This window comes from Budorcas taxicolor, chromosome 12 (assembly GCF_023091745.1).
Source record: "Budorcas taxicolor isolate Tak-1 chromosome 12, Takin1.1, whole genome shotgun sequence".
NCBI lineage: Eukaryota > Metazoa > Chordata > Mammalia > Artiodactyla > Bovidae > Budorcas > Budorcas taxicolor.
Window position 1 is genome coordinate 73,330,911 of NC_068921.1, and position 22,971 is coordinate 73,353,881.

Here is a 22,971-nt window from a genome sequence, read left to right on the forward strand (position 1 = left end):
TAAATGTGAATGTTCGGAAAGGTCAGATCATTGTGTATGATTGTTCGTCTCAAAAAAAAAAAAAAGCCCTGTCAAGTTTAACTTCTTATTGTTACAGCTCAAGTCAAATCCCAGTGAAAATGAAGAAAGGGAAGCCCAGTCCCAGCTCATCAAATCTGATGAAATGCAGCGTTTGCGCTCACAAGCACTGGATGCCTTTGAGAGCTCAGATTTTACTGCTGCTATAACCTTCCTTGATAAGATTTTAGAGGTAAGTTTTTATGCTCTTGCAGCCAACAAGCCTGACAGTTGCTGCATTTCCTATGAGGTATGTTTATATGCTTTGACATGTTCTATACCACAAAAATCCTAGGTAGCATAAAATCAGATCAACTCTGGGGTTTTCCACTCTTAATTGAAAGATGGCGTTTATACAGAATAGAAGTTGGGACTGAAATTTTCAGTAAAAATACTGAAGGAGTGATGGCGTGGGACTTCATATTTTTATACATTGCTTTCTTTGCTAAGTTTGTTTGCTATTGCATTTTTTTGTGGGGTGGGGCAAGAAAGCTCTAGAGGTTAGATAATGGGATGAAAGATAAAAGTTGGTTGCAGAAAAAGGAGAAATGATGTTTGGGAGGAAAGATGAGTGTTTAGAGTAAGAAGTTTTTAGGGAAGAAGGCAGTTGAAGAGTTGATAGGATTCAGAGGGTTCTATATACAGAAACTCCATCTGCCTCAGCAAGGACTTAATGACAGAAGGTGAGAGGGTATCAGAAGGAAGTCTAATAGCATATTCAAATGGAAGCAATCTAACTCATGTTTGTCATTTTCACAATGCTTTGTACAGCCTCATTTTATCTTGGTGATAAACTCGTTAGTGTGTAGAATGGCCACTTTGATAGTTTTATAGAGGAAATCATGTGAAGTGAAATTTCCAGTGTAAATTCCAGTGGAATTCACAGTTTACTAGATTATTTTGTTAATGCTTTATTAAGAAAACATAAAGTTATGATTTTTACCTTCTAGTGATTATCCACCTTGACCTGGCTCATTGTCCATGGTGTTTAATTTATGTACAGTGTTGATTTTGATATCTTCACGTGAAAAGTTGACGTGATTTTAAAACAGCTCTATGAAATATGTAAAGACACTTACACGGGTCTTATTGGTGGTGAGCTTTTGGATGTATATTTGGAAGAATAATGGTGGTTTACTAAACATTGTCAACTTTTTGATAAAATGGAAATGGAGATACTTCAGCCTTCTCACATTTTGTTCTCTCTTTTATTTTTGTGATATGAGGATTTAATTTCAAGGAGGTAACATTTTATAAGTTCATTTAATTTAGTTACTAGTAGAATAAAAATATTTTGTGAACTTAGAACCTAGATTATATTTTTTGAGACTAGAAATTAGAATTGTTGATTAAGTATAAAAATCCAATTAGAGCATATTCTCTTCAAAATAAAAAATGCTTCACTGGAAACCACTTTCTAATAATAAATGCCCTGTTTTCTTATTGTCAGTGTTTTAGAATTATATAATTGAAAGGGGTTTGGAAAAGGGCCTTGTTAGTGTGTGTATATATATACACACACACACTCCTTACATCACTGGAATATATTTAAGACATGTTTCGGGACTTCCCTGGCGGTCTAGTGGTTAAGAATCCACTCGCCAGTGCAGGGGACACAGGTTCAATCCCTGGTCTGGGAAGATACCACATGCCCTAGGACAACTAAGCAGTTGTGCCACAAACACTGAGTCTGAGCTCTAGAGTGCATGAGCTGCAGCAGCTGAAGCCTGCGCACCCTAAAGCCTGTGCTCCACAGCAAGAGAAGCCACTGCACGGAGAAGCCCTCTCAGCACAACTAGAGGGGAGCCTCTGCTCGCCGCAACTAGAGAAAGCCTGCATGCAGCAAGGAAGACCAGTGCAGACCCCCCTCCCTCCGACCACAAAAAAAAAGAAGTCTTTGGAGAAATTACTTTATCACATCTCATTATTTTTGTCACATTTAAATTGTATCAGAGTTTTTAACATTGCTTACAATATAGAAGTCATCACATTAGTTGAGGATGTTCTGTGCTGATAAATATGTAGATAAGATATGTGCGGGGCAGGTATGAATGCACGTAATTTACTGTCTCTTTAAGTCTAGTTCTTTTGTTTCTCAAGGTTTGTGTTTGGGATGCAGAACTTCGAGAACTTCGAGCTGAATGTTTTATAAAAGAAGGGGAACCTAGGAAAGCGATAAGTGACTTAAAAGCTTCATCAAAATTGAAAAATGATAATACTGAGGCATTTTATAAAATCAGCACGCTGTACTATGAACTAGGAGACCATGAACTGTCCCTCAGGTTAGTTCTAGTAACATACACATCTCAGTATCTTTTTACTGTTCGCAGTAACAGAATACTCCCATTTTTTTTTAAATTTTAACTTTAATAAAATTAGGGTTAGGGGTTTTTTACATATCTGTAATTTTGTGTCATTTCTAAGTTATTCTGCTTTTACATAGTCATTTTCATGACGTACACTCAGTAAGGTAAATAGGAGAGCTATTACATTTGCAGAAGCAAAACAGAGTGTTTATTATCTCTACTTGAGTCATTTTGAACTTGAATTAATTTCTGTGTGCGCCTAATACAATGCCATATGTGAAAGTGTATGATAAATTATTAAGTCAGTGTTATAGACAAAAAAAAATACCTTTCGTTGTGATTTCTGTATTTAGTATGAAAAACCATTTATTAATTATTTTGACGTGGAGTATTATTTTCCTTCTTTAAATATGTGAACAGTGAAGTTCGTGAATGTCTTAAACTTGACCAGGATCATAAAAGGTGTTTTGCACACTATAAACAAGTAAAGAAACTTAATAAGCTGATTGAGTCAGCTGAAGAGCTCATCAAAGATGGCAGGTAAGGCCGTGCTTTGTGGAGGGCTCTACTTTCCCTCTGATGTCTGGTCATGGGCAGAAGAACTGAACTACTTACTTTTTCACTCCTGGAGGGTGGAGGATCTTATGGCATTGGGGTTTAACAAAACTATCACACTCTTACACTTTTTTTTTTTTTTTAAATTTTATTTTTACTTTATTTTACTTTATAATACTGTATTGGTTTTGCCATACTTTGACATGAATCCACCACGGGTGTACACGAGCTCCCAATCCTGAATCCCCCTCCCACCTCCCACCCCATATCATCTCTCTGGATCATCCCCATGCACCAGCCCCAAGCATCCTGTATCTTGTATCAAACATAGACTGGCGCTTCGTTTCTTACATGATATTATACATGTTTCAATGCCATTCTCCCAAATCATCCCACCCTTTCCCTCTCCCTCACAGTCCAAAAGTCTGTTCTATACATCTGTGTCTCTTTTGCTGTCTCACATACAGGGTCATCATTACCATCTTTCTAAATTCCATATATATGTGTCACTATACTGTATTGGTGTTCTTCTTTCTGGCTTACTTCACTCTGTATAATTGGCTCCAGTTTCATCCATCTCATTAGAACTGATTCAAATGTATTCTTCTTAATGGCTGAGTAATACTCCATTGTGTATATGTACCACAGCTTTCTTATCCATTCATCTGTTGATGGACATCTAGGTTGTTTCCATGTCCTGGCTATTATAAACAGTGCTGCAATGAACATTTGGGTGCATGTGTCTCTTTCGATTCTGGTTTCCTCAGTGTGTATGCCCAGCAGTGGGATTGCTGGGTCATAAGGCAGTTCTTTTTGCAATTTTTTAAGGAATCTCCACACTGTTTTCCATAGTGGCTGTACTAGTTTGCATTCCCACCAACAGTGTAGGAGGGTTCCCTTTTCTCCACATCCTCTCCAGCATTTATTGCTTGTAGACTTTTGGATTGCAGCCATTCTGACTGGTGTGAAATGGTACCTCATTGTGGTCTTGATCACTTTCTAACACCACACACAGAAATAAACTCAAAATGGATTAAAGATCTAAACGTAAGACCAGAAACTATAAAACTCCTAGAGGAGAACATAGGCAAAACACTCTCTGACATAAATCACAGCAGGATCCTCTACGATCCCCCTCCCAGAACACTGGAAATAAAAGCAAAAATAAACAAATGGGATCTAATTAAAAGCTTCTGCACAACAAAGGAAACTATAAGCAAGGTGAAAAGACAGCCTTCTGAATGGGAGAAAATAATAGCAGATGAAGCAACTGACAAACAACTAATCTCAAAAATATACAAGCAACTTGTGCAGCTCAACTCCAGAAAAATAAACGACCCAATCAAAAAATGGGCCAAAGAACTAAATAGACATTTCTCCAAAGAAGACATACAGATGGCTAACAAACACATGAAAAGATGCTCAACATCTTACACTTTTTGAGTAGGGCAGAATACAGAAGATGGTAACTGCATAGTATTCTTTTCAGCAGATTTATTTATATTTTGCCAGCTATTTATTGAATTTCTCCTATGTCAGGTACTGACCACATACTGGGCAGGGAGGGAGGTTAGAAATGAACATGACTCTAGTTTTTGGTCTTAACCTTATAGTTTAGTGTGGGAGACGGGCATATAAACTGAGTATTAACAGGTACTATAGTAATATATCTAGAGTGATGACGATGTATACAGAGTATGCAGACATTTGCTCTCGGTATAGGATTCAGGGTTAATAGTTCTTTTCTTACATCTGAAAAATACTGTATAATTTCTTTCTGGCTTCTGTGGGTCCTGATGAGCAATCCATTGTCCTTCTAATTGTTTTTTTTTTCCCTCCCAAAGATAAGGTGTCATTTTTCTTGGACTGGCATGGATTTCTTTGTATTTGTACTGTTTGGAGTATGCTTAGCTTCTTGGATATGTATGTTTATGTTTCTTGTCAAATTGGAAAGTTTCCAGCCATTATTTCTGGGAATCCCTTTTCAGCCCAGCCCTCTCTCTCTTTTCTGTCTAGAACTCGGACTGACATAAATATTTAGTTCAGTTCAATCTCTCAGTTGTGTCCGACTCTTTGCGACCCCATGAACCACTGCACGCCAGGCCTCCCTGTCCATCACCAACTCCTGGAGTTCACTCAAACCCATGTCCATCGAGTCGGTGATGCCATCCAGCCATCTCATCCTCTGTCGTCCCCTTCTTCTCTTGCCCTCAATCTTTCCCAGCATCAGAGTCTTTTCACATGAGTCAACTCTTTGCATGAGGTGGCCAAAGTACTGGAGTTTCAGCTTCAACATCAGTCCTACCAATGAACACATAGGACTAATCTCCCTTAGGATGGACTGGTTGGATCTCCTTGCAGTCCAAGGGACTCTCAAGAGTCTTCTCCAATACCGCAGTTCAAAAGCGTCAATTCTTCGGTGCTCAGCTTTCTTTATAGTCCAACTCTCATATCCATACATGACCACTGGAAAAACCATGGCCTTGACTAGACGGACCTTTGTTGGCAAAGTAATGTCTCTGCTTTTCAATATGCTGTCTAGGTTAGTCATAATTTTCCTTCCAAGGAATAAGTGTCTTTTAATTTCATGGCTGCAGTCACCATCTGCAGTGATTTTGGAGCCCAGAAAAATAAAATCTGACACTGTTTCCACTGTTTCCCCATCTATCTTAAATGAAGTGATGGGACCGGATGCCATGATCTTCATTTGCTGAATGTTGAGCTTTAAGCCAACTTTTTCACTCTCCTCTTTCACTTTCATCAAGAGGCTCTTTAGTTCTTCTTCACTTTCTGCCATAAGGGTGGTATCATCTGCATATCTGAGGTTATTGGTATTTCTCCCAGCAATCTTGATTCCACCTTGTGGTTCCTCCAGCCCAGAGTTTCTCATGATGTACTCTGCGTATGAATTAAATGAGCAGGGTGACAATATATAGCCTTGACGTACTCCTTTTCCTATTTGGAACCAGTCTGTTGTTCCATGTCCAGTGCTAACTGTTGTTTCTGACCTGCATACAGATTTCTCAAGAGGCAGGTCAGGTGGTCTGGTATTCCCATCTCTCTCAGAATTTTCCACAGTTTCTTGTGATCCACACAGGCAAAGGCTTTGGCATAGTCAATAAAGCAGAAATAGATGTTTTTCTGGAACTCTCTTGCTTTTTCCATGATCCAGCGGATGTTGGCAATTTGATCCCTGGTTCCTCTGCCTTTTCTAAAACCAGCTTGAACATCAGGAAGTTCATGGTTCATGTATTGCTGAAGCCTGGCTTGCAGAATTTTAAGCATCACTTTACTAGCGTGTGAGATGAGTGCAATTGTGCGGTAGTTTGAGCATTCTTTGGCATTGCCTTTCTTTGGCATTGGAATGAAAACTGACCTTTTCCAGTCCTGTGGCCACTGCTGAGTTTTCCAAATGTGCTGGCATATTGAGTTCAGCACTTTCACAGCATCATCTTTCAGGATTTGAAATAGCTCAACTGGAATTCCATCACCTCCACTAGCTTTGTTCGTAGTGATGCTTTCTAAGGCCCACTTGACTTCACATTCCAGGATCACACCATCATGATTATCTGGGTCATGAAGATCTTCTTTGTACAGTTTTTCTGTGTATTCTTGCCACCTCTTCTTAATATCTTCTGCTTCTGTTAGGTCCCTACCATTTCTGTCCTTTATTGAGCCCATCTTTGTATGAAGTGTTCCCTTGGTATTTCTACTTTTCTTGAGATCTCTAGTCTTTCCTGTTCTATTGTTTTCCTCCATTTCTTTGCATTGATTGCTGAGGAACCTTTCTTCTCTCTCCTAGCTATTCTTTGAAACTCTGCATTCAAATGGGTATATCTTTCCTTTTCTCCTTTGCTTTTCACTTCCCTTCTTTTCATAGCTATTTGTAAGGCCTCCTTGGACAGCCATTTTGCTTTTTTGCATTTCTTTTTCTTTGGGATGGTCTTGATTCCTGTTTTGTGTACAAAGTCATGAACGTCCGTACATTTGTTCATCAGGCACTCTCTATCAGATCTAGTCCCTTAAATCTACTTCTCACTTTCACAAATATTAGATTTTTTTTTTTTTTTTTTGGTGTTAGCCCCACAGTCCCTGCAGCTCTGTTCATTTTTGTTTTTCATTTTCTCTGTTGTTCAAATTTAGTAATTTCTGTTGTTTGAATTCACTGACCCTTTCTCAGTCCTCTGCATTCTGCTTTTGAGCACATGCAGTGAGCTCTTTATTTCGGTTTTTATACTTTTCAGTTCTAAAAATTCTATCTGGAATTTTTATATCTTCTATTTCTTTGCTGAGACTTTCCATTTCTTTTCTGAGGCATTATATTTTTCCATTTGCTTTAAGCCTGCTTGTTAATTGCTTTTTTGTGTGTGTGTGGCTACTTTAAAATCTTCGTCATAATTCTAACATCTCTGTCCTCTTGGTGTTGTTTGGAGATCCTGTTTCTTGGTATGATGATTAGTTTTTAATTGAAATCTGGATATTTTCATTTTATAAGATTCTGGTTTTTGATTCTTCTGTTTTGGGTGGCTTTTTCTGACATTGTTTCTGCAAAGTGAGCATGAGGGGCTGGAGGGTGGGCACCACCTGGTTAACTGGAAGATGAATGTAGACGTTTCCCAGTTGGCCTTTGTTGCTACTCAAGCTGTGGGATTCTCCTGCTACTGCTTGGTGTAGGTGAGAGTTTGGGGGACTCAGTTCTGATCAGGAGTGAAAGTTCTGGCTCCCAACTTGATGTTCTCCAGTACCACCTTGGTTTGGATGTGGACACACCTCATTAGAGGCTCACCAGAGGTCTTGGCTCTCCAGTTGAGCTGCTGATATTGGTGGGGGTTGGGGCCATAATTTTCTCATAGTCTTCTCATACTAAACAGTGTACTTGCAAGGTGTTGACACAGGCGTCCAGCTGGAGGGGTGGGGAAAGCGCCTCTGCTCCACCTTCCCAGAGGCTTTTTTTTTAAATGAGGCACATTATTTTCTAATTGAACTCTTCTTCTGATGCAAAAATAGTTTATTATGATAATTGTTTATGTAAAGTTAGATACTATTTGTAATTGAACTTTTAATTTCTAATATTAGTTTCACGTGTGGTTTTAAGAGAGAAAGTGAGGCCTCACACTCTGTATAGTTTCCCCCCATCTTAGAAATCTACAAAACAGCATCCCAGCTAGGATTTTGACATTGATGGCTACCTTTTGCTTTAAGTGTTATCTTTAAACCTGTATTTTAATAAAGCAGCATTTAAATGTGAAGATTGTAGCACTTTTGGAATAATATGCCACAGCAGCATGTAGATATATCTTACAGTTTGTTGTTACTGAGGAAGGTAACAATGCATAACATGACTAGTATTTTTCACCAGTTTAAAAAAATTCTAAAGTAGCTTTTATTGTTCTTAGAAAGTTAATAAAGTTCGGGGTTTCTTCTGCAAGAAATTACCTTGTACTCAGTTATGAATATTGATATTTATTATATAAAATAACACGTAATGGGTTCTGTGATTTTATAAAATGTGTAGTAACCAAATGTGTAAAACCTGATATCAGTTTTCTGCAAGGTGCTTTGTGGCAGTCAGACTTTAACAAAGTGTTTTCCTCAGCTTCAAAATCAGGAACCGCTTTCTATAAAGAATCCGTCATTTGATTTGATCAGTTAGTACTCATAAAGGGTGCTTTAATTTATCCATATACTTTTTCTGTGGCCACGGGTTTCAACTCTTACTTGCAGAGAGGACCTTCATTACTACTGTAGATTATAAGGGAGAAGGAGTCTTTGAGGGCATGTGCTCATTCAGGTCAGTTGATGAAGCAACAGATAGTGATGAGTAGAGGGTCCTTTTCTTTAACTCTGGAAATAGAATTCAGTTTACTCATCATGATTTGCTCATTTAATAGGTACACAGATGCAATCAGCAAATATGAATCTGTCATGAAAACAGAGCCAGGTGTTCATGAATACACAATTCGTTCAAAAGAAAGGATTTGCCACTGCTTTTCTAAGGTAAATTGCTGACTCATTTCCAGAATTGTAAAACTTGACATATGGAATAACAACCATAAGTTCTTTTCTCACGTTTACCTTTAGGATGAGAAGCCTGTTGAAGCTATTCGAGTATGTTCAGAAGTTTTACAGGTAGAACCTGACAATGTGAATGCTCTGAAAGACCGAGCAGAGGCCTATTTAATAGAAGAAATGTATGATGAAGGTAAATCTTTAAGGAATTTGATATGTAATACCTCAAAGTTGATATATGTGCAGTTAGTCTGTTTAACATCCTTTTGTTTGGAACAAGTTTACCTGGAGATGTTGGTGATTTTAGAAAAATGGCAGAGAACCTAAAAATCATTTTCTTAGTAAATCATACTTTCTTGGTGGAACATGAGAGCTATACCATGTAAGGAAAGAGTTCTGCTGTTGAATCCAGTACAGAGGAATACAAAAATAAAAATTTTAGCTTGCTTTATTGTAGACAAGTTAGAAAAGATGAATAACAAACTAGAAAACTCAAGTTACAGATCTCATATCATGCAGAGGTAATCACTGCTCATTTTGGATTTATATCTTTCAGAGTTTTCTCTATGCATATATATGCGTGTGTGTTTTGTGCCTATATACATATTCTATGCATATACATGTTAGACATACATCAGACATATATGTGACATACATGCCTAAATGTAAAATGACCCTCTGTGACCCCTAGAAAGTGTGAAAGTGTTAGTCACTCAGTTGCTCAGTGGTGTCCGAGTCTTTGTGCCTCCACGGACCGTAGCCGCCAGGCTCCTCTCTCCATGGAATTCTCCAGGCAAGAATACTGGAGTGGGTTGCCATTCCCTTCTCCAGTAGATCTTCCCAATCCAGGGGTTGAACCTGGGTCTCCCGCATTGCAAGCTGTTAGTAAATGTCAGGACAGCTGCTTCTCCAGCTTTGTTCAAGTAGCAGATAGAGTTTCCTGCTAGATGTTGTAAGCACCTTGAATAAAAGCAGTGCTCTGTTTTTGGAGGATAACCAAGGCCAATACAGTAGTCGTACAAAATCCTTTCATATATATTGTTTTGTGACCTTTTCCACGTGACATTATACTAAGAACATCCAAATGAGATGATTTTAAAAGAAGTGAGCCTTATAGCCCTTAATGACAAGTTTTGGTTTCAAAACAAGTAAAGCATTTAAGATTGAAAACAGTAAGGGTATGTTTCTGGGGAAACTTGATTTGTGATACTCTGGTTTTTCCCCCTAATAATTGCTGCATATTTATTTAATGAAATGTGCAGTTATTTTAAGCATAGTAAGAATGCAAAAAGTGAAGGCACTCAGTCATGTCTGACTCTTTGTGATCCCATGGACTGTAGTCTACCAGGCTCCTCAGTCTATGGAATTTTCCAAACAAGAGTATTGGAGTGGGTTGCCATTTCTTTCTCTAGGCGATCTTCCCAACCCAGGGATCGAACCCGGGTCTCCTGCACTGCAGATGCTTGACCGGTCCGAGCCACCAGGGAAGGCCAAGAATGCATTACAGCAATGACAAAACTGTACTAAGAAAGAGATAACTGACCTTATAATTAAGAAAGATTCATGGTACTCATTTTTAAGGCAGATTGATCTTTTACTTTCTTCTTGCTTTCTTCAATTTAAAAAGAATCTTCTAAGTGGTTTCCTGGGAGTGATGACAACTCTAGTTACACTGTGGAACATTTTTATGGTATAGTCCTTGAGGTCTGATTGAGGCTTGAAATGTATGTGAACAAAACGACAAATCTTCAGATTCGTAAGAATGTGTCAGTAAGGCAAGTGATTTACACAGATGCCTTTAGCCTGCTTGCTCTTTTCACTCTTGGGCTCCCAGAAGGCTGTATTCTAGGAGTTTGCATTCCAGTTAGTTATTGGAATGCTTCATCAGTGTGTGATTTTCTTCCCTGTATGTAAACCCTTAGCTCTAAATGTGAAATTAATGAAGCTGCACAAGCTTTTAAGCTTAGCTGTTAAGAAAAATAAAAGGTTCAATTTTGTAGGCTGCTACATATAAGTTGAAACATGCCTTTGTATCTCGAGTGTTAAACCCACTTATTTTTTAGAGAAATTTGACAGCTTGATTCCTGAAGAAAAAGATGTTTGATAATAATTTAATAGATCTATCTCTGAAGTATTTTTCCTTATAGGAAGGCTTTCTATATTCTGTTTGCTGGTTTTACCTAGTGGATGTGAAGTGATAACTAGTGGTTTTAACTTACATTTTCCTAATGATTAGTGATTGATGTTGAGTACCTTTTCATATGCTTGTTGGCCAGTTTTATACCTTTGGAGTAAACCATTTATTTTTGCAATGTGATTTCCATCAAGTAACTTAGCCTGTAATATTTTACTTTCCTTATATGTGCAGTAAGAATGCGAACAGTACATATTGCATAGGACTGTTGTGACAGAGAAAGAACATGAGACGGTAGTTGAGGAGTCAGCAGACTTGAGCAATGAGTAAAAAACTCCATTTCACTTAACCCTCTTTGAAACTCTCTGAGTTACAAGACAGGGAAAGAAGATGGTGCTCAGAAAGTGATGCTTAATGCAGTGCTTCTAGTAAATGGTTTCCACTGTGCTTATTTTTAGAGTAGTTGTTGGTAACTTGCATTGACTTTGCTATGTAAATGGTACTTAATGGGATAGCTTGCTTCTAGCTATGACCTGTGGTTGTTTAGTTGCTCAGCTGTGGCCTACTCTTTGTGACCCTATGAACTGTAGCCCACCAGGCTCCTCTGTCCATGGAATTGCCTAGGCAAGAATACTAGAGTGGGTTGCTATTTCCTTCTTCAGGGGATCTTCCTCCCAGGGATTGAAACTGCATCTCTTGAGTCTCCTTCTTGCCAGGCAGATTGTTTACAACTGCCTAGGTGTGACCTGTGATTGCTGCACTAACTCCATCTGACATGGCTATTACTTTAGTGTTACTAATAATATCTATAATTCTGAGAACAGGAGCCAGGTAACACTTTTTCTGGATGAAGGGCCAGCCTGGCCAAATGGTGGAAAAGACATATTTTATGTTTGACATGCTCTGATGTCCTGTAACCAGATTCCTATGCTTTCTTGCCTATTCTTGAACTCTACCTAGTGACGCTAAGTCTGCCCTATTCCATGAAGGTGTTCTGTGTTAAAAGATCATACCTTCATTTTCTTAGAGTTGTATAAAGTTGGTGTTTCTTCTTTAAGTTTAGGAGAATTCACCAGTGAAACCATCTTAGGTTCCAGAGTTTTCTTAGTATGAACATTTTTGATGATGAATTCAGTTTCTTTTATCACTATAGGGTCTCTCATATTTTCTGTTTTCTCATTTTAGTTTTTGTAAGTTGTGTGCATCAGTGAATTCATCCATTTCACCTACATTGCTCCTTTTGGTTATATGATGTTTTTAATGCTTTCTTACTGTATTCTTTTAATGTCTGTAAGGTCTGAAGTGATCATTTGTTCTTCATTTCTAATAGTGACAATTTGTTTTTTTTCCCCTCTTGATCAGTGTAGTTTTTTCAAATTTGTTAGTCTTTTGAAGGAACCAATTTATGGATTGGTTAATGTTTTCTATGACTGTCGTCTATATTTCATTGATTTCTTTCTTTCCTTTGAATTCCTTTGGACTTATTTTTTGCTCTTCCTGCTTCTTAAGTTTAAACTGTCATTTATTTTAGGCCTCTTTTCTTTTTAAATATAAGTATTTAAAACTGCACATCTCACATTTTTTATTTTCATTGTCAATTGATTTGAAATGTATTCTAACTTTCCTTCTAACTACTTCTTTGATGCATGTATTATTTAGATATTTTGTCTAATTTTAAAATATTTCAGTTTCCTAAGCACCTATCAGTCAGTTCAGTCGCTCAGTTGTGCTTGACTGTTTCTGACCTCAAGCCTGAAAAATGCCAGGCGTCCCTGCCCATCACCAACTCCCGAAGCTTGCTCAAATTCATGTCCCATTGATGCCATCCAACCATGTCATCCTCTGTCATCCCCTTCTCCTCCTGCCTCCAATCTTTCCCAGCATCAGGGTCTTTCCAGTGAATCAGTTCTGCGCATTAGGTAGCCAAAGTATTGGAGCTTCAGCTTCAGTATCAGTCCTTCCAATGAATATTCAGTACTTATTTCCTTTAGGATGGACTGGTTGGATCTCCTTGCTGTCCAAGGGACTCTCAAGAATCTTCTCTAACACCACAGTTCAAGGCATCAATTCTTCAGCACTCAGCTTTCTTTATAGTCCAACTCTAACATCCTTACATGACTACTGGAAAAACCATAGCTTTGACTAGACAGACCTTTTGTCAGCAAAGTAATGTCTCTGCTTTTTAATATGCTGTCTAGGTTGGTCATAACTTTTCTTCCAAGGAACAAGTGTCTTTTAATTTCATGGCTGCAGTCACCATCTTCAGTGAATTTTTGTAGCCCAAGAAAATAAAGTCTATCACTGTTTCCATTGTTTCCCCATCTATTTGCCATGAAGTGATGGGACTAGATGCCATGATCTTAGTTTTCTTAATGTTGAGTTTTAAGCCAGCTGTTTCACTCTCCTCTTTCACTTTCATCAAGAGGCTCTTTAGTTCCTCTTCACTTTCTGCCATAAAGGTGGTGTCATCTGCATATGTGAGGTTATTGCTATTTCTTCTGACAATCTTGATTCCAGCTTCTCCTTCATCCAGCCCAGCATTTTGCATGATGTATTCTGCATATAAGTTAAATAAGCAGGATGACAATATACAACCTTATATTTCTATTTTAATTCTGTTGTGCTTAGAGAGCATACTCGTGAATTCTTTCCTTTTAAGTTATTTAGGTGTATCTCCTTTTGAATTTATGTAGACTTGTTTTATAGCCCAGTGTAGGATCTATCTTGCTGAATATTCTATGTGCACTTGAAAAATGTGTATTCTGCAATTTCTGGGTATAATGTTTCTGTTAGTTTTCCCATCAGTTGCTGAGAGGGAACTTTAATTACATGGTGTGGAAATTGCAAACTTTCCTATCTTCCCCTTTAATATTGTCCTTTTTTTCCTTTATGCAATTTGCTACACTGCTGTTAGCAGCCTGCACATTTATGACTGTTAAACTCTCCTGATGATACCTTCTCCCTGTCCTTCTATCAGTTCCAGAAGGGAGTACTGCAGTTTTCTTAGTAAAGGATGCAGGTTGTTGCTCACTTCTGGGAGAGACCATATTCACAGGAAGTGAGTTTTGCTGGCATTCTGGGCTCTTTCCCTTAGGGCTTTCTATTTGCTTCCTCCTCTTACCCTAGATTCATAGCTGATACTAGCTGATTTTAGCAGCCCTTGAACAGGCTCCTTGCACTGTTGTGCTGAAAATGGTGTGTGCCCTCCTGTCCCCCTCATTTCCCTTCCCCCTACCATCTACCTTGTTTTATATGATATCTGGGAGGTGCTCCTTGGGGCATATTATACTGGAGGTCGGATACGCTCTTTAAAAAGACCCCTGAGGTCCCTGTTTTGAGAATAGACTCTAGGGAAGTAAGGGGCAGCTGGGAACCTTGTGAACACCTTATGAAGAAGCTGTTAGAGCTGTCAGGTGTATTAATGCGGGACTGCGTCACAGTGGCAAGTGTGGAAATGGTGAGAAATAGTGAAATCCTGGATATATTTTGAAGGGAAGCTGATTTGGAACTTAATACTGGGTTTATGGAGTGTGAGAAGGGAGCCATTTGCAGCTGTGTGTATTGTGCACATCTGTCTTTTGAATGCTTCTCTGTTGGGGAGCTCACACTGGCTCAAAGTGGGTAGGACCTGTTTACAAACAGACTCCCTGTCGTGCTCGTCATCTTGCCCAGTTGCCAGAATAAGCAGGACTTGACACAGTTACCAGTAGAGCCCGTTGGTGTGGAACTGCATTTCTGGTGTTTATTCCAGGTCTGTTGTGGAGGCCTTTGGTGTTCGGGGGGCCGAGCAGCCACGGCAGGGACCTTCCACATGCTGTCTGGCACTCTGCAGAGACTGGTTCTTGGACCTCGCTTGGGGTTAATGCCGCAGCCAGCTGCTTCATATACAGGCGGAGAGGCTGCCCAGCCATTACTTAACCCACCTCATGGAGTAACCTGATGATTGCCTTAGCGCTCCTCCTGCTTGCTAAATTCAGAATTCTTGGCCAAAGCGAACAGCTTTAAAAATCTTCTAAGGCCTCTTTCAGTGTGTATTTGGATTGCAGTTCTGTTAGGCTTACTTATTAATCTGATCCTAGTTGCCTTCTCTCTTCCAGCAATTTGTTACCATTTCTGCTCTGCTGTAGTTTCAGGACTGCCGTGTTTATATTATTTTTTATTTTTGGAGGGTAGAGGGCAGGAAATTCCTGTGCTTACTGTCTGCCTTCTTGATCTGGTGGTTTGCACTGCTCCTTAAGAACTGGGTGAGGGGCATGTGGAAGAAAAGAATTTGAGAAGGATGAGTTTTTAGGTTCAGAGGTTAGAAAATTAATTGGCTAATATATAACATACTGTTCTAAGAAATATAATTAAAAATGAGTTATCTAGTTTATGACCATGGGATGTTTACATCATCCATATTAAGTTTCTACTTAGTTACCTACCTGTAATCATGTGAATTTGAGGAAACAACCTATTTTTCCTGTACTGTGAAAAATGTATCTATCTTAACTGTTACTAAAATATAGGAGACAGAAGACTGTTTTGAGAAAGCTACTCTGAATATTTAAGAATGAAAACATGTTTTAAATGTAGTTTGCATAAGTAAAAAGTTGAGCATACTGAAACATTTTCCTCTTCTGTTAAATTCCAAGTACATTTCCCCACTAGGCTGTGTTATCAAGTGCTATGGGTATTACAGGTTAAACCTCACTGCTCTTTATAATGGCTTTGTGTCTATGCACTAAATTGGAAAGGTATTTTGTGATGTCACTGTTAGTTGGCTGTAATATTAATGTTTCATATTAATATTTAACATTAATGCTTTGAGGCAGGAATGAGGATGAAAGCTTGAAGTGCCCTCCCTCTTACTCCATGAGTGGAAGGTAGTATTGGTTATTTTTCTATGTAGTGCCGACTAAATTTGTCCATCTTGCTTGAATGTCTTTCTCATTTTAACCTGCCCCAGGGGCCTTTTTAAACCCCTTCCAGGATTAGCTGTTGCAAAGATGAATGCTCAGGCATGCTATCCAGAGAGATGTCTTTCCCATAGTGAAATGCATTTCCATAAAAAAATAGAATTTGAGCCCAAAGATCCATTTGATTTGTCTGTCCAGGGAGGAGAATGAGAAAAACTTGTGTTGGTTTCTCCCCAAACCACCCCCAGATTTGGATCAGAAGGACACCTGGGACTCAGCACATAGTTGTACTCAGGGCTGAGATTTATTTCAGCACAAGGATATAAACAAGATCAGCAAAGGGAAAAGGCACATGGGGTGAAATCCAGAGGAAACCAGGTGGGAGATTCGAGGTCTGAAATTGTGCAGGACAAGCCAAATTCCTCAGCATGTGTGAAGTGTGTCTACCAGGGAAGCTCCTTAGAGACCCAGGGCCTTTACTGGGGGCTGGCCAGCCCATACCAAAATGCCAGATGCCCAGAAGGTAAGATGGTTAGCCCAATCCACATTGTGTAGCTATGGCCAGCCATTCCTATCAGAGAATGTTGGGAACACTGCCCAAATCCAACTTGTCAGTCACCAGCCAACGGCCACCCTCGCTCTCAGGGCCTTCTAAGGATAAGTCTGCTCTGTGTGACCTTAGATACTCAGATGCCTTATATTGTCTACATATTTAAAATAATCTGAAATAAGATGTAGTGTGAATTGGTGTCAGCCTTCCTATACCAGGACTGTGTATGTATTTGTTTTGATTGGCACTTCAAAAAAAATCAGCTTTGTAATAGCTTGTGTTGAAACCTGCGGGTGAACTGGTCATTCTGCTTCCTGATGGTTCTCCTGGCCTCTTCTAAGCCTCTCAATCTTCTGAACCATAGCCCTGCAACGGAGCATGCAGATTGTCTTTGCTGCGTCTTATTTTCCTGTAACAGTCACTCCATTGCTTTGTGTAAGGGCTCATGTTAAGACAACACACAGCTGTGGGGAAGATAATGTGGGAGGGTGGCCAGGTAAACAAGCAGAGTGGTGTTTACTGAATGGGAGTGTAAGCTACCTAATGCAGCCTTAAAAGGATGCCTCATGTAGTTTTGAACCAAATGATGAAGGTGATACCACTTCTTAGGCTCTTAGTGATGGCGAAGGAAGGGGTTGGGATGGTGACTTGGTATCACATTTGCAGGGTAAATGTCACAAGTTACAATTCCTTCTAAGAGCATTATCTTCAACATATTTTGACAGCTATTCAGGATTATGAAACTGCTCAGGAACACAATGAGAATGATCAGCAGATTCGAGAAGGTCTGGAGAAAGCACAGAGGCTACTGAAACAGTCGCAGAGACGAGATTATTATAAAATCTTGGGAGTAAAAAGGTGAATTACTAACTTAAAATTTGGATTATTTTTAATCAACTATTTTAAAGCTAATTGTTGCTTTTTATTCCATGATTCATTTTCTTATGTAATGTAAGCTATAAATTAAACTCTAACAACCTTTAACATCACAAAGTTGTTTTTATATAGTACAGATAAATTTGTTTGATAGAGACTAGTCATGTGATAGAGAATTAGTAGTTGGTGACAAAGACAAGCCACTGGAGCATGAATAGATCCTGGGCCTAGATTTTTTAAGAAAGGTAAAGAGGCAGGAGCGAGCTTTTGTTGGGTGGGGAACAGACGGGAGAGGGGTTGAGGAAAACAAAACTTCTCTAGGCCTAAAGATAAAAATGGCACTTGCAGAATCAACTTTGAGGTACAGGGAGAATGTAATTTACTCAGTATGTGCATTTATATTAGACCCACCTTCCCTGAACAAGGGAACCACCTATCTTTCAATCAAAAGTCTGAAACTTTGTTCAAGTAAGCAAACCTAGAAGCAAATTAGACAGTGTGCTTCAAAGAGTCTTTTTTTTTAATGCCAAGAACTGAATCATGGTAGTTTGGAAATTCAGAAAATTTCAAAATGCATCAAAGTTTTTAAAAGGGGAAGTTGTAAAGAGAAGGAATACTTTATTTCTGGTGAGAGTCTAGCATTAGGGAACAAGCATTCAGGGAAGCCTGGCAGCTGTAGTTGTCAGGCAGGGCTCTGTGTCAGATGCTTAGTTGGGTATGTGGGTACTGTTCAGAAAACCAGTGGAATCTTCTGAGCTGTCTTTTAGCTCTTTGTGGCAGTGTGTTGGACAGTTCTTATATAATTATGAATTTTACCACCCTTCAGAAATGCCAAAAAGCAAGAAATCATTAAAGCATACCGAAAATTAGCACTGCAGTGGCACCCAGACAACTTCCAGAACGAAGAAGAAAAGAAAAAAGCTGAGAAAAAGTTCATTGACATAGCAGCTGCTAAAGAAGTCCTCTCCGATCCAGGTAGTGGTTGCTCTCATGTTTCTCTTCTCCTGAAGGGGCTGCGTCAGTGACTGGTGGCTGTTAGCTCTATTCCTCTGCCCGTCTAGAGGCAGAAGTGGACGGTGGAGTGCGTGCTGGTGGGGACCCGTGGGGGCAACCTCGGGAGCTGGTGACGGTCCCCAAAGTTCATTTCTGTGTCTGCCCCTGTCAGACTCTGGGTGTAGTGGAGACACCACCAAGCGTGGAATCAGAAGGCCTGAGCATGACTCTTAAGGCTGAGTTAAGGTTCTATTTAAGCAAGCTCCTAGAACTTTTTCTGAGCCTCAGGTTTTTTTCATCTGTGATATGAAAGTATAAGAGGAATACTCTTAGTTTTCTTCCAGAGTCACAGATCAGTGCTGATTTGCACACCGTACTTAGAGGAGCTTGATTAGGAAATGGGCTGCCTGGTGGGCATGTGCAGTGGTGGGAGAGGGGCAAATATTCTTGCCTTCTGAGAGCGGCTACCCAGGAATCTTGCCCTGACTCAAGTCAGTTGATTACTAGTGGTTGATATTAACCACCAGTTGTTATTTCACCATAAGCTAAAATGACTTGGATAATAAGAGGGAAACAGTTAAGAACTGGGGTAATGTTGAACAATGCTTTGACACTTCTAGAGGGAATCTCATGTTAAGCTAATACTTACTGCTCTTTTGTGGCCATCCTTGTCAGTGGGAGCAGAAACCATGACTTTTGAGCTAGACAACTACAACAGAATAGAAGGAAATCACATTTTATGCCCATTTGACAGAGTTTTGAGTTACTACTTACTCTATGGAACTGAAGTTAAATGATGTTTATTCCCAAGTAACTTACAATCCAGTGAGGGAGACAGGACTGACTTAGTACAGTAGGTTACATACTGTTTGTTCTTTTACCTGCAGATACTGACGCCTATGAGTGGCTCTGTTCCCTCAGCTTGTGCAGTGCGGGTCAGGCAGCTATTTCAAGTTGGAGGGCCTCTGGGTCTGAGTTCTAGGGGAGCAGGGGGCAGAATGGCATGATGGAGAAAAGAGCTGCATTCTTGCTTACTAAGAGTTCTTTTCTGTACTCTGTTCTTCCTGTCCTTATTTTAAGGATGAAATAGCTTTTTCTAATCTCTGCTGCCTACCGCATCCTTTCTGCCATTTGTCTGCAGTGGCCTCGGTCTCCCAGGACTGACAGGCACAGCAGTGGAGGTGGCTCCCAGATTGTACAATAAAACCTCCCTCCCTCGGGCCTGGGGAGCCTGCCTTCTGTTCAGACTTAACAGTGAGGCCCAGACACTTCATGCGTTGACGAGGCTGCGCCTAGCTGACTTCATGTTTGGGATTAGGACGGTGACGGGCTGTTCGATCAGAAAAGCACATGTGACTCAGGTCTCATTCTCTGCAATTCCTCATCTCTTCCAGGGAAGAATTTCCTTGGGTGGCTTCTTCTGAGAAGATTTCAGGTGTCTGAATTTTGGTGAATGCCCACTTTGAGCCCTGGCTGGTTTCTCTATTCTGTTTCTGATGGGGATGGGGTGGCAGGGAGCCTGGATTTGAACATCAGGCGCAACTGTTCCAACAACTGGGGTGTGTAGCCCCCAGAACCAGCCCCTCCCCTGCCCCAGCAGCAGCTGGGTCTCACCTTGCTGGCTTCTTTTCCAGAAATGAGGAAGAAGTTTGATGACGGAGAAGACCCCCTGGACGCAGAGAGCCAACAAGGAGGTGGCGGCAACCCTTTCCACAGGAGCTGGAACTCATGGCAAGGGTTCAATCCCTTCAGCTCAGGCGGACCTTTTAGATTTAAATTCCACTTCAATTAAACCAGCTGTTTTTCTGCTCCTCTTCCTTCATTTTTTTAAAGTTTTAAAACAAACAAAAATAACCTTGTTCCGGGATCCTATTGAAAAAGAAAATTCCAATCTTGCAGTTTGTCCACGACCAAAGAGGTGTTCAGAATGGCAGTGTCTGTTCTTATCCATTGCAGACTTGAGGCTGACGGGGGTGAGGGCAGGGAGGCAGGCGGGCTTCCGTTTCTGGCAGAGCAGCCTGTGTCTGTGCTGTGACCGGATGGCAGCAGTCTGAGATGGGTGCACAGATCTTTTATCTTCTACACGGGAGCAGTGAGATTCTCTTCTTGTTGCATATGTGTCAGCGCCTGCGTGTGTGAGGAGGAGCCTGGGGTGTCAGCATTCTCCAAGAGGAATGAACATTCTGAGCTGTATGTTCTTAAGCACAACTTTGCTTCGACTCTGGTCTGTCCAGTCACCTGTCATTATGTTAAATTTCCACTTGCGTTCCCATCTCTCTCTGAGCATGAACGTGGCTGTCATTGAAGGTGGGCAGAGCTGTTAGAGAACCTGCTACGAATGTAATAGCAGGAGCCAGGGTGAGGTCTGGGCTCAGGTTAAGCATGTATTTTTTTGTTGAGTACCTGGAGAATACTGAAAACCATGGAAACAGAATTAACTGTAAACCCTACTGGCCCTTTTATTTAATATGAAATACAATGAACTAAAAATATGTAAAGTAAGTTCAGATAACATAGCAGTGGTATTTAAATAATATTGCTGTAGTGCAGAATTGACAACTGAAATTGTGAGTTGTACAGCATTTCCTGTAACAGGATTGGCTTAGAATGCACAGTTGCTCAGTCAATGTAGACAGAATGCCATGCTTCCCACTTTTAGTAAGTTTAGCAGTTTCTCTTATGTCCTGGCCTACCTGGCCCATGGGTGCCCACGTGGGACTGCTTTGAGGTGGGTGTTAAGTAGCAGGCCTGCCCTTTTTCCAGACCTTGATGCCTCTGGAAGTTCTTCTGCCAGGAAAGAAACAGGTTTACAGATCTAGTCAGCTCTGGCTGTATGTCCACTGTCAAGATAGCATCTTTTCTTGGGATACCTTCTTACCTTTTAAGAAAAATGAACTATTCAGTCTTTATGTGCTGGATAATTTTTTCCTTAAAAGAAAAATAAGTGTTAATCTAGAACATTAAATATTTATGGATAGGGATTCCATAAAATATTATGGAACTCTTGATGCTGCATTTAAAATCTAAGAATTATTTAGATAAAAATTGTACCTTTATTCTAGAAAGGTTTTTTTTTTTTTTGCCTCAGAACATTTTGACAATTTAAGTAGGATGGGCCTAATATACTGACTGCTTTTTGGGAAATCAAGCATCTTCTGAGTTGTTGGGGCTGTCCTACCACTAATATCCGCAGCAGCCAGCCAAGCACAAATAGTTTCCTTCTACAGTCATTCTGAAACATATTTGGAAAAGAGTTTTTTAATCTGAGGGACAAAAACAACATAGCTGAGTTGGACAAAACACGTTAAGTGCTTTTTGCATCTATTTAGAAGTTTCTTTCTTACCAATAAACAAGATGGCATTTTGAAAACTAGCAAACAGCTTGCAGCTTTCCTTTTGTTTTAATGTTTCAAAACTCAAGCCAGTGTGAAAATAATTTCCAAAGGAAATTCATTTTTATTCTTTAATCTTATTACTTCATTAGTTAAATCAGCAACTTTCTTTGAATCCAGTTCTTTCATGTATGATGTCACTGTGAACTCTTTGAAATCTTGCAATTGCCTCTACCTACTTTTACAAGGAAGAATTTTCACAAATCAGAACAAAGGAAATATCAAATCACCCACCTTCCATTTGGAGGAGAGGATGTAAAGTTGCCAGCAAGGAGGAGCCTGAAGGGGTCAGGATGGCTGGGGGTGGGCCATGTGGGCCACTGTGCTGGGCACCTGTCACTTGCTGACTGCCATCCTGCTACTGAGAGCGTTTTTTTCTCCACCTGCGAGAACTATAAATCCCGTTCCTGAAGTCTTACCATGCATTGACTTGTCATAAGGGAACTATGCAGAGTTGCTTGTTTTCAGTGAAGACAGAAGCAGGTATGGTGCCAGGTGCCAACGCCGTGGAGAGAAATTCCCTGGATTCTGTTGCTTTTGCTCATGAGTGAGGAAAATAATGACTTTTCAGTTCCAGCCTTGAGGGTCATCAGTAGTCTTCTGGAATCTGCCTGACTGGGAAGATGGTCAGGCCCTCCTGCCCTCCACAGTGATAAGAGTGCTGGGAGTGAGAAGGGACAGTTGTCTGTCCTGGCGGCCTGATGCAGGAGCATCATACTCTCCAGGCTCTGGTTTGGGGACCACAGGTGCCCAGTAACCTGTGCGGCTCTTTGTGGAAAAGCAAAATGAGAGGGGTGCCCGGCCTTGGCTGTTTCACATTCCCTTCCTTTTCAGTGAGCTCCAGAAGTGAACTGTCACTGGTCAGTAAATGGGTATTTTTCCACAGCAACAAGTATTAAACACATCAGCCTATAAACATGAAAAAAACTCTAAAAACAAAGTAAATTAATGTAATACCCATTTCTGAAAGTTTGTGCTTTTTTCCATGGATAAATGAAAACTGGAAAATGGCTTCAACAGTTTACTAATGTGAATTGGATAGAACAGCACTAATTTAAAAACGTTTTGCTCTTTAGGCAGTATTAAAAGTTCAAGTATCAGTATGAAAACAGAACTTTTGGGGACTCTGATAGAAGACTAGTTATAACTGAACATGGTGGGGGGTGGGAAGCTAACAATTTTAAGTTGGCATCATTTTCTA

At 40.0% G+C, this 22,971-nt stretch overlaps 1 protein-coding gene across 1 annotated transcript in view; it reads left to right on the forward strand.

The window, feature by feature from the left end:
• The window catches only part of DNAJC3 (DnaJ heat shock protein family (Hsp40) member C3), a 59,084-nt gene extending 37,238 nt beyond the window's left edge, over window positions 1-21,846 (forward strand). Inside the window, exons 5-12 of the mRNA XM_052650277.1 lie at window positions 98-250; window positions 2,158-2,339; window positions 2,784-2,903; window positions 8,810-8,915; window positions 9,000-9,120; window positions 17,235-17,367; window positions 18,212-18,360; window positions 20,013-21,846. Of these exons, the coding sequence (XP_052506237.1) occupies window positions 98-250; window positions 2,158-2,339; window positions 2,784-2,903; window positions 8,810-8,915; window positions 9,000-9,120; window positions 17,235-17,367; window positions 18,212-18,360; window positions 20,013-20,170 (1,122 nt within the window). The 3' untranslated portion in view covers window positions 20,171-21,846. The remainder of the gene's footprint in view (window positions 1-97; window positions 251-2,157; window positions 2,340-2,783; window positions 2,904-8,809; window positions 8,916-8,999; window positions 9,121-17,234; window positions 17,368-18,211; window positions 18,361-20,012) is intronic.
• The last annotated feature ends 1,125 nt before the right edge of the window (window positions 21,847-22,971 follow it).